The sequence below is a fragment of the Neoarius graeffei genome, chromosome 15 (assembly GCF_027579695.1).
Source record: "Neoarius graeffei isolate fNeoGra1 chromosome 15, fNeoGra1.pri, whole genome shotgun sequence".
NCBI classification, from domain to species: domain Eukaryota; kingdom Metazoa; phylum Chordata; class Actinopteri; order Siluriformes; family Ariidae; genus Neoarius; species Neoarius graeffei.
Window position 1 is genome coordinate 6,319,489 of NC_083583.1, and position 12,472 is coordinate 6,331,960.

The window sequence follows — 12,472 nt, forward strand, 5'->3', positions numbered from 1 at the left end:
TCATGCAAAATATTTGATCACTGTTGTAACTCCATTTTCCGCATACTCAAAACCAATACGATCATGTGTTTTGATCTAAACGGAAAGCCTCAGGGTCGAGGTCACTACCTCACCAAAAGTAGTAACTTAAAATCACTACACCATATAAAAATTGTCATAAATCTGCAATTTTGTTTTTTTAAAACGAAAGCTGAAAGTTAAGTATAGAATATGTTTCTTACAGAATATGTTACAATGGTAGCTGGTTTTGTATGAATTTCTGAGCTATAAAATGAGTTGTGGTCTATTTTTTACCATAGCATGTTATTTGTGTGTGGGGAAGGACACACATTAACAATTTGCATGTGTAGAATGGAATTTTCCACTCCAACAGTTAGAAGTTGATCGTGCTTCCATTTGCGGTCTTTGTTACACGGGTGATCTGTTTGGACGTTATCACTGAAAAGGTGAGTTCTGACAGTTTTATTTTGTTTTAGTCTTGCAGTATAAGGCAATAATGTTTCTTTTTCATCTTACTTTCACATTTCATAGTGTTTGCGTATTTTTGGCCAATGTTTTGCAACCACAGTCAATTTAGATCGAACTTTTGATAGAATCTACGGCCAGTCATTTTGCCTCACCCCTGCCTCATGCTCCATCTAGTGTGGTAGTGATGTCCTGTTGCTCACGCACCGCAGCAGAGACCTGCGTGACCTTCAGCCGGTACAGTCGCTGTTCTTTTACCACCACTGTTATTCTTATCTTTCCAGTGTGTTCTTGATTTTTCCATTGTGTCCTATTGTCCTATTTTGCCATAACAAATACTGGACTGGAGACCAGAGGTTTAAGCTGAAATACATGAAAGGTAGGGTGAACATGTCACATGGTGAGTGGTAATGCCAGTCTAACGGAACATGGGTTGATTACCTTCTTGATGAGGAAGGGTCCAAGGAACCTGGGTGCTAGCTTGCGAGAGACGGTCCTAAGTGGTAGGTGGCACGTGGAGAGCATAACTCATTGACCTACTCAGTAGGTGGGTACCTTGGAGCGACGTTTGTTGGCCTGCCTCTTGGATGCAAGTGTGGAGCGAATGAGTCTTCTCTGGGCCAGTGCCCATGTCCTCCTGCAGCAGCATATAAAGAGCTGGGCAGAGGGTACGGTGACCTCCTCCTCTTGGCTGGGGAACAGTGGTGGTTGGTAATCTAGTGAGCACTGGAAAGGAGAGAGACCTGTGGCAGAGGAAGGGAGAGTGTTATGTGCATATTCTATCCAGGGTAGGTACTTGCTCCAAGAACTGGCATCCCTGGATGCCATGCACCTGAGTGCAGCCTCCAAAGCCTGGTTCGCCCGTTCTGCTTGGCCATTGGTCTGCGGGTGGAAGCCTGAGGAGAGAATACAGGTGGCTCCAATGAGTTTGCAGAAGGCTCTCCAGAACTGTGCAGTGAACTGAGGACCCCAGTCAGAAATGATGTCGGTAGGCACACCATGTAGGCGGAAAACGTGGTGGACGAGTAGTTCTGCGGTCTCTTTGGCTGAGGGGAGCTTGGGCAGAGGAATGAAATGGACAGTCTTAGAAAAACGGTCAATAACAGTGAGGATGCATGTGCTGCCACCTGAGTTGGGGAGTCCTGTGATGAAGTCCAGGGCGATGTGAGACCAAGGTCGATGCGGAGTTGGAAAGGGTCTTAGTAAGCTGGCAGGGGGTCGATTGGCTGTCTTGTTCTGGGAGCATGTGTCACAGGCTGCCAAGAACTCCTAGACATCCTCCTTGATGGATGGTCACCAAAAGCACTGCTGGATGAGAGCCAGGGTTCGGGCGGCTCCCAGATGACAGGCCAGCTTGGAACCATGACCCCACTGCAGCACCTGAATTTGCACAGGACAGGGAACAAACAGATGGTTAAGAGGAATGTCGTTGGAGTTACCTTCACCGGGGTCCTGCTCCAGGGCCTTCTGCATGAGTGTCTCAACCTCTAGAATAGTGGCTCCCACCAGGCAGCAGGGAGGAAGGATGGTCTCAGGTGGCTTGGACTCCTCTTGGTGGAAAGAGAACATCCTGGACAGGGCGTTGGGTTTGCTGTTCTTGGAGCCTGGGCGGTAGGAGAGCGTGAAGTTGAACCAGGAGAAAAAGAGAGACAAATGGGCTTGAATTAAGATGTTTGGTGGACTTGAGGTACTCCAGGTTTTTATGGTCGGTCCAGACTAGAAAAGGGAGGTTAGACCCCTCGAGCCAGTGCCTCCACTCCTCCAAGGCTAGTTTTGCGGCCAGTAGTTCTCAGTCACCAATGTCGTAGTTCCGTTCGGCTGGGGATAGCCAGCAGGAGAAGAAGGAGCATGGGTGGACCTTGTTGTTATCAGCCCTCTGGGATAGGATGGCTCCAACCCCTGACTCGGAGGCATCGACCTCGACGATAAACTGCTTGGTTGAATCGGGTATGGTGAGAATGGGTGCTGTGGTAAACCTGTGCTTGAGACTGGAAAAGGCTTTATCTGCTTCCTCCCCCCACTTGAACTTGGTCTTAGTTGAGGTCAGGGCTGAGAGAGGTCCGGCCACGGTGCTGAAGTCACGGATAAAGCACCTGTAGAAGTTGGCGAACCCCAGGAAGCGCTGGAGCTCTCATCTTGAAGAGGGGGTGGGCCACTCAGCGACTGCCTCCAGCTTGAGGGGGTCCATCTGGATCTTTGCTGGAGAGATGATGAACCCCAGGAATGAGACAGAGCCTTGGTGGAATTCACTCTTCTCCACCTTAACGAACAGCTTATTCTCTAGCAGGTGTTGAAGAACCTGCCGGATGTGACCCCAATGTTCCTCCAGGGAGCAAGAGAAAATCAAGATGTCATCCAGGTAAACGAAGACAAAAGGTGCTAAGAAAGTCTCTCAAGACATCGTTAACTAACGCCTGGAATACCGGGGGCGCGTTAGTCAGGCCGAACGGGACTACGAGGTATTCATAGTGGCCTTTGGTGGTGTTGAAGGCTGTCTTCCACTTGTCTCCTTCCCTGATCCTAACTAGTTAATAGGCATTGCATAAGTCCAGTTTAGTAAAACACCTTAGCTCCCTGGAATAGTTTGAAGGCTGTGGTCATGAGCGGTAGTGGGTAGCGGTTCTTGACTGTGATGGCGTTGAGACCTCGATAGTCAATGCAGGGGCGGAGCGACTTGTCTCTTCTCCATGAAGAAGAATCCTGCCCCTGCCGGGGAGGAGGAAGGGTGGATAATCCCAGCTGCCAGAGACTCAGTGATGTATTTCTCCATGGCCTGTCTCTCGGCGGGGGAAAGAGAGTCGAGACATCCCTTGGGTGGCACCATCCCTGGCAGGAGGTCGATACCACAGTCATAAGGCCTATGAGGGGGAAGGGACACTGCTCAGGTCTTTCTGAAGACAGGCTTGAGGTCCAGTTATTCCGGAGGCACATGAGAGAGGTCGGGAAACTCACTGGGTGAAGGCTGTGGTGGTTTGGCAGGAGGCAGAGTGGAGTTCAGGCAGGAGGCCGGGCAGGAAGGACTCCAGCCTAAGATGGTGTGGTCAGTCCAGTTTAAGTGGGGGTTGTGCTGCATCAACCAGGGTAGTCCAAGAATAACGGGAACGTGAGGGTTGTTCATGAAGTGAAGTTGTATCATTTCAGAGTGATTGCCTGAAATCCTTAGTGTGAGCGGGGTGGTGAGGTGTGGTGAGTAATGGTGGTCAAGCCAGTACCATTGAGTGTCAGGATGGCGAGAGGAACATCGAGGGCGAGTAGCGGGATTCCGAGATCCTTCGCGGTGGTGGAGCAGATCAGGTTCCTGTCCGCCCCTGAGTCAACGAGCGCCTGAAGATGGTGATGCCGGTTGTTGAGAGTGATGACAGCGGGGAGCAGCGGTCGGTTAGCAGGGGACTGGTTCCGAGCATTGCCCACCAGGGCCTCTTGATTCACTGGTGAGCTCGTCCCTTTTGGCAGGCAGGCTCGGCAGATGTGTCCCTGCTGACCGCAGTAGAAGGAAGCCCCCATGCTCTATTGGCGCAGTCATTCCTCCGCTGACACCTGTACCTGATCTACCTGCACGGGTTCAATGGATGAGGAGGGAGGTGGAAAGGGGTTGAAGTTGAGGTGGTTCCTCTCTCTCCTCCGTTGTTGAACCTGAGCGTCAATACGATTGGCCAGGTCCATCAGGCTGGAGAGGTCCGACAGCAGTTCCCGAGAGACAAGTTCGTCCTTAACGGCATCGGACAGGCCATGTTAGAACACGTCGACCAAGGCACTCTCATTCCAACCGCATGATGCTGCCAACGTCCAGAACTTGATGGCATAATCCGAGGTAGATCAGGACCCCTGCCGCAGCTCCATGAGCTCTTTTGCCATCTCCCGGCCGGACAGAGAGCAGTTGAATGTTCGCCTCATTTCCTCAGAGAATTCCTTGAAGCTGGAACAACAGGGTGTGTCGGCGTCCCAGACTGCTGTTCCCCATTCCCTAACCTTGCCAGTGAGGAGCGTGATGGTATAGGCTACCCAGGAGCATTTTGTGGGGAAAGCCAGAGGTTGAAGCTCCAAGATCAGTGAACACTGTGACAAAAAAAGCTCTGCAGGTAACTGGTTCTCCACTGTAGGGCTCATGGAGAGCAGTGGTGGTGGGAGGTGAGGAAAGAGGCAGCTGGGCAGGGGTAGGCATGGCTTGGGAGTGCTGAAGTTGTGTGGCTAGGAGGTTGAGTGAATGGGACAGGGTGGCCAGGTTCTGGGTGATCTGCTTGAGTTCCTGTTGGTGGGTCTCGAGGAGGGCTTCTTGCTGCTGCATAGCCGTTCTCAGATGGTTCAGTTCTGCTGGATCCATGTTGGCCAGAACGTACTGTTATGGGTGGCGAGATGTGGTGAGTTTGGATCCAAAAGCAGAACACAGACCAGAAAATCCAATGAATAAAAAATGATTTAATAGGAGAAAAAGAGTAAATGAACAAAAATAGCAAAATAGTCCTGACAAAAAACTGGAGACAAAAACGTAGCACAAAAAACATGGAAAAAAGACAAGATAGGAGAAAGCAAAAAACTGTGGCAATGAACAGGCAAAACAGAGAGCAAAAATCCAAGAAGCAATGACGGCGCAGAGACGACGTGAAAAACCAACGAGACGTTCTGGCAAAGTCCCTTTCTGAGAATGGCCTATTTATACACAGCAGAGAAAACCAGGAAGTGAATGCTGGCAAGATGGAAGTCCCGTCCCGGATCCGGATTAGCACTGAACTGGGAGATAATAAATCTCCGGATTGGAAGTCCGGGGTGGAGCATGACAGGTGTTCCGTCGGTCATCCGATGATCTGGAAGGAATCTTGTTTGTAGTTCGTTGACATTGCGAAAGGGAAAAGGAATCCGGTCGCCTTTTCTCTTTAAAATACTGCGTGGGCTGCAGTAACTAACTGATTCAGTTATTATTGCAACTATGCGAGGATCAAATACATTGAACTTTGGCTAAAGGTCCAGTATCAATAGCTCATTCTTTGTTCTCCTGTAGCACAGGTGCAACGGCATCTCTTTCACACATGGAAACCCACCACCAGAGAGAAAGAATTTTGATTCCGCCACGGGTTTAAAACACAGTCGTGACGTCACTGTATTTGGTATCCGGCATCATCTCTGAATCCAATACCATTACAGAGAGTCAGAAGAATGGGCGGAGGTAGAACATGGCATCGAGTACAGGGATTGGTGTGTTCAATGCTGTCCAGTGAAAGGGAGAAGATGGTTCATAAATGGTTACTATGGCTACGGCATGGCAATCCATCCCTACACTGGTGTGTCTTATTGAAGTGGTGTATTAGATTACAGTGTGTCACATCTGTGCTAAACCAGTGACCAGGATATTATCAAGACTCCAAGTGTCCTAGGTTCGATTCTGCCAGGACACTGAATCTCCAACTTGTATGTAAATTTAGAGTTTTTAGAGGAAATTTAACAGCTAGAAGTTTTGTATGATGTATTTCTGGTACGTTCGGTTCAGCTGAGAGCATTGTTTCATTCATTCATTCATTCATTCATTCATTCATCTTCAGTAACTCCTTCATGGTACAGGGTTTTAACTAGACCAAAATATTAGCGTAGTGGCATCAGTCATAACGGGCAGGGTTTCGGGGGCCGCTTTAGGTCCCCCAAAGCTCACAGGTTCTACATGCTCGGAGATGCATTCTAGTGCATTTCCTGGCACTTGCAGTCCTCCTTGAAAGTCACTCTTTTTACCTCGCCCGTGACAGAGTAAGCAGGGCGAGGTATTGTAATCAGCGCGGTTTGTTTGCTTGTTTGTGTGTGTCTGTCTGTCTGTTAACAATCTAGTGTCTAGACAGTTGCACCGATTGACTTCAAATTTTCAGGGTAGGTGTGCAATGGTCCGTAGATTACCTGATTACATTTTGGGGGTAATCTGGTCAAGGTGAAGGTCAAGGTCACCAGAAAGGTCAACCTTTCGGTCAAAATAACATTTTCCATTATAACTCAAAAACGGTTGCCGATAGAAAGATGTTTACTATTATAAGCATATAGGAACTCCCATATGGCCTTTCATTTGGCACCATGATCTGTGACCCTGAAAAGTCAAACTCAAGGTCACAGGTTTTCAGAGGGCTGTAACTTGAAAACGGTTAATGGTAGACAGATATTTACCATTATCAACTTATAGGAAGTGCCATATGGGCTTTCATTTGGCACCATGATCTTTGACCTTGAAAAGGTCAAACTCAAGGTTATGAGTTTTCAAAGGGCTATAACTTTAAAATGGTTGATGATAGCCAGATGTTTACCATTATCAACATATAAGAAGTCCCATATGGGCTTTCAGTTGCCACCATGACCTTTGACCTTGAATGACTATGAAATGTCAAATTTAAGGTCATGGATTTTCATAAGAATTATAACCTGACAGCTGATGATTGAGAAATATTACCATTATCAACATATAGGTATAAAATAAATGCTGCCTGGCGAGGTTTGTTTTGCCTGGCAACACTTGTTTGGTAATATTAATGAGGTTTTTTTTGCCAAAAGTATCTGTGATTATTTTGATTGAAAACTTATTATAATTAATACTCAACTATATTAGTGACATATTTATGGAATAATAATAAAATAACCAGTTGATGCTCACCAAGTGTCAGCTTTGTTTTCAGCTTCAGCCATTCAATTACAATTACTTGTGCACGCTTTCTTTTCTAGTCGCATCGACTATTGCAATAGTCTGCTCTACGGTTTGCCGGCCAAGCAGCTGGACAAGTTACAGCGGGTACAGAACACTGCCGCGCGTATAATATTTCGCCTGCCTAAGTTCTGTCACATTACCCCTGTGCTTGTTCGGCTGCATTGGTTGCCCATCAAGTACCGAATCAATTTTAAGATCTGTTTAATCACATTCAAGGTTTTATATGGCCTGTCACCTAGTTATCTCTCCGACTTAATCTCGGTGAAGAAAACTAGATATCATTTAAGGTCTTTCGAAGCGCCAGTTTTAAACAGACCGTGGACAGCTAGGAAGACGCTAGGTGACAGGTCGTACACAGCGGCAGCCCCCACACTGTGGAATGCACTTCCACAAGTAATCCGCCAGTCCCAGAATATAGACGATTTTAAGCGCCTTTTGAAGACTCATCTTTTCAGGGAAGCCTATAATTTATAACTCTGTAGAACTTTATTATTATTTTTGTTTTATTTTATAGTCAAGCTATCTTAATTATAAATATATAAATAAGATTTTTATTATATAAGTTGCAATTTTTGTAATTTTTGTTTTATCATATAATTTTGGAAATTTTAGCTTGTAAAGCGCAATAGATCATTTGTGTTATTTTGCGCTATAGAAATAAATTAAATTACAAATTTATATGACTATCCAGATCTAACTCGGGAACCGGCATGGATTACGTGCACGGCAGGGCCGTACCCAGGATTTTTCAAATACTGAGGTCAAGCATGGCTGACAGCACCGAAGCCCCCCCCCACCACCACCACCGGCACAACTTAAATAAATAAATAACAAACCAAGGATAGATTTGGTGGTGGACACATTTATTTTAACAATTCTAAAACTGTGGCACCATAACTGTGGTGTTTTATCTGACATAAAAGTAGAAAGGTAGTGAACTCTTGGACTGAGTATACATACCTAAAGTACCAGTTACCTAAAGTATTGGCATTATTTACATTGCAGCATACACATGACAGAAAGGGTGTGAACTGCTGAGTTGTAAGCTTTAGTATTACACCTTATAATAATAGAGTGTGTGTGTGTGTGTGTGTGTGTGTGTGTGTGTGTGTGAGAGAGAGAGAGAGTGAGTGAGTGAGTGAGTTTGTGTGTTATTTGTGGGTGTCTGTATGTGTAGAGACATTCTGAGCAGTAATGTAAAGGCATCAGTCTATCTGGCTGTCTTGAATTGAGATCCATTTGCATGCATTCTCTGAAACACAGTGTTCTCACCATTGCCTGTAATGTAAGTTTGATTCACAACACATTTACTTTAACAATTCTAAAACTGTGCCATCAGAACTGTAGAGTTTTATCTGACATAAAAGTCAAAACTGAACTGAACTGAGTGTATTGCTCAGCTACCTGAAGTATTGGCATTATTTACATTTCATCATCTTAAATTATATTAGAATGTAGGGCTATTAGTTCTGTGTGAAGACTATGTATTAGAGAGTGTGTGAGAGTGTATTATTTGTGTGTATGTGTGTGTGTCTGTATTTGTGTGTCTGTGAGTGAGTGAGTGAGTGAGTGAGTGAGAGAGAGAGAAAGAGAGAGTTATGTGTGCTCTATAATGCGATGTGACTATTAGCCTACGTTAGGTTAGGTAGGCATATGTGATAGAGCGTAGACTACACCCTGCCTGTTTTATCCAAAACCCAACTTCCCTGGCCGACACTAGTATAGGCTACGTCGCGTGACGCTGCGTTAGACACGGCAATGATAGAGATAGAGGCTGAGAGATTTCAGATGACATTAGACGAATGTGAATTTTATTGGGGGGAAATACAGATGACATGTGGATGTGGACGCTGCATTTTACATTGATCACTGCTCGAATTCAGCATAGACCAATTTGAAATTTCTGAAAAAAATACCGAGGACACGACCTCGGTGTCCTCAATGGTAGTTACGGCCATGGTGCACGGTGCGTCAGTGCCTCTTAACACGAATGACACTTTACCGTGAACACAGCATAAGGAAGGAGGTAAACCGGACTAGCATGATCAATGATAGTGTCTACATGGAACTACTTGGGCAGCTATGCACTGGGCACTTACGTGGACGGGGAGTGGAGTATGTCTGAATGTAGAGCATTTGCATGGCAGCGTGTTGAGATAGCTAGAGAAAATTAAACAAAAGACCACATTTTCAAGACTGACAAGTCTTTCTATTAGTGTAATGGCAACTTTTAGAGGCATGTCAGCAATATTGTGGGCATAGCGGTAAGGAAACACTAAACATCAGCCCAATATGCTGAAAAGGCCTAGTTATAGAACCCTGTGGTGGATCTGGAGTCTATCTTGGGAACAATGGGAATGAGGCAAAACGATACCCTAGAATTGACACCACAGTCACTAGTTCACCTACTGGTGTGTTTTTTGGAGGATGGAGGAAACTGGAGAACCCAGAGGAATCCCATGGAGAAAGAGGAGAACATATGGAACTCCAACTAGATGGTAACCTGAAGCTCAGGATTGAACCAGGATTCTGGAGCTGCATTCACTGATATTCAGTAAGTGATCAGAGTTGCTGTAGATCCAGAGTCTATCCTGGGAACACTGGGTGTGAAATGGGAATATAACCTGGATGGGACACCAGTCCTTCACAGGGCACCATATTCACACCTAGGGGTAACTCAGAGTCATCAATCCAACTTCTGGCGTGTTTTTGTATGGTGGGAGCAAACCGCAGAACCCGAGCACAGGGAGAACATGCAAAACGTTACACAGTCAGTAACTCAAGCTCAGGACTGAAGCAGGAACCCTGGTTTGCTGTGTGTATTATCGCACTATCACTGTTTCACCAAAAAGCAGATTAAAATGCTACCAAATATGCTCCGATTTCAAAAGGATACCAATAAACACACCTCCCTAAATTCCAGCGGCTCCTAATGATCGCAGAAGATAAGATTATATAAGAAAACACGGACAGACCGGAGCTGTTGTAAAGCCATAAACTGATGGATGTAGCAGGAACCAGAAGAACAAGCACAGAAAATGATACTGTACTGTGCATGAAAATATGAATGTCATGATCTTGTTCAATTAAAAGGAAAAGTAGCTAAAATGTGTCCATTATTAAATATGCTCCAGTGACATGATGGACAGAAATATTTATACTTTGGTAACATGAAAAAGGTACTTTTTTTTGTATTAACTTCAAAAGAGTCTGGTGAGGGAATGATCGTTTATAGCTGCTATAATGTAAATGAACAAGAACTAACTTGTTTCGTGGACGTTCCACAACACCAAATGCAACTATAAATAGATAAAAGTACAATAAGTGATTATTTAAGACAGAAAAAATATTGTTAGTGGTAAAAGAGGAGTATAATAATTCTGTTAGATATATAATGATCAATTTCATGGTGCTAAAATTAACTGTGCTTCTTTGGGATTATTTTCTGATATTGGCAAAAACCCGATTTGCTTCAAAACAATCCTTGTGCACTTTAACCCCCATTGAAGTGAGCGAGCTTGTGGTGTTATCACACAAACCTGTGTCCATTGGGAGAACTCGGAGGCTGTCAAACTCCAGCATGGTGTAGCTTGGGTCCAGGGCCACCGCGTAATCCGTCGTGCCCAAGTCCAGCACTCCTTCAGAGATCTTCATGGTACTGTAATTCCGAGTCAGAGTGAATGGATGACCTTCAGTCCTTTACTTTTTCCACACAGGAGATTAAACCTCAAGGCAAGCAAACAAACAAACAAACAAACCCACCAATCTTTCAGGAGTTTTCCCTCAGTTCACTTTCCCCACCATGGCCTACTTTTCTTCTCTGTGAAGGTCTCTCCTTCAGTGTTCTCTGACTTCTTATGGAACTGTTCTGTCCAGAAACATATGAGGAAAGAAGAAGCCGAGATTGCGCTTGTCACCGTGTTTGCTCTTATCAGTGGACAGAGAATCATAAAGGGGAGGGCCATCACAGGTAAACATGACTCACTCAGGAAAACTATGAACAGAACATCACATAAACAGACATTTTTTCATTATGTAACTACACAAACATTTTTAGGACACAATCACTGTTTTTGGTGTCACTTTGGAAGAAATGAAGCTTCTGGAGTCAGACCTACAAGCCACAAGTTTTACTTTTGACGTTTGTAAAAACGTGCAGTTCCTGTTATGGCCACTAGAGGCCAGTAGTGTTAGACAGATTACACACCGATTACACAAAGTTGCCAGGTCTGTTATTTTCCTGCAATGATGAGATACAAGTAACTTGCTCTGCTCTCACGTATTATTTTAGGAGCTTGGAGGAGGAATTATTTCAGACAATCTGATGTTTTTGCTTAATTTTTAAATGTATAAAATGTCCTTTAATACATAATAGAATGAGATATGTATATTCTGCAACCTCACTATAATGAACTCAAGGTCAAGGTCAAGGCTTTTTTTTTAAATTGTCATTTCAACCATATACAGTTAGTACAGTGCACAGTGAAAACGAAACAACCTTTCTCCAGGACCATGGTCCTACATTAAACATCACAGGACTACAAATCTACAAATAACGTCAAGTACAAGAGTGCAGTGAATGCAAACATTGAAGACAATAAACTACACACAACATAAAGTGCAAACAAGGACAGTGCAAAAATGACAACTAACACAAATAGACAGTACATTGACAACCACCTGTTACAGTTAATGTGCGGAAAGTTGAGTGTGCGTTTTGAGGTAGTGTATGTAAAAATAAATAAATAGATGTAAACATTGTGTATATGATACACACTGCCCTTACAGAAAAAACACATTAACTTCACATGTGATTTTTCACATGTGATCACATGTGATCACATGTGACTTTTGCACATGTGACTTTAACATGTGATTTCTCACATGTGATATATGTGTAAAATGTGTTTTGCACATGGGAAACATGTTATTTGCACATGGGAAACGTGGTTTTGGCCCAATTTTTTGTGTAATCGGTGTGTAATCTGATTTTTCACATGTGATCACATGTGACTTTTGCACATGTGACTTTAACATGTGATTTCTCACATGTGAAATATGTGGAAAATGTGTTTTGCACATGGGAAACATGTGGTTTTGGCCCAATTTTTTGTGTAATCGGTGTGTAATCTGATTTTTCACATGTGATCACATGTGACTTTTGCACATGTGACTTTAACATGTGATTTCTCACATGTGAAATATGTGGAAAATGTGTTTTGCACATGGGAAACATGTGGTTTTGGCCCAATTTTATGTGAAATACATGTGGGAATGTTTTACACGTGGTAACATTTTCCACATATGCTCTACATGGTAACACGTTACAAAATCTGA

General features: G+C 44.3%; 1 protein-coding gene across 1 annotated transcript in view; it reads right to left on the bottom strand.

The window, feature by feature from the left end:
- The window catches only part of hnf4b (hepatic nuclear factor 4, beta), a 47,280-nt gene extending 36,491 nt beyond the window's left edge, over window positions 1-10,789 (bottom strand). The window contains exon 1 of the mRNA XM_060940406.1: window positions 10,675-10,789. Within this exon, the coding sequence (XP_060796389.1) occupies window positions 10,675-10,789 (115 nt within the window). The remainder of the gene's footprint in view (window positions 1-10,674) is intronic.
- Between the last annotated feature and the right edge of the window lie 1,683 nt (window positions 10,790-12,472).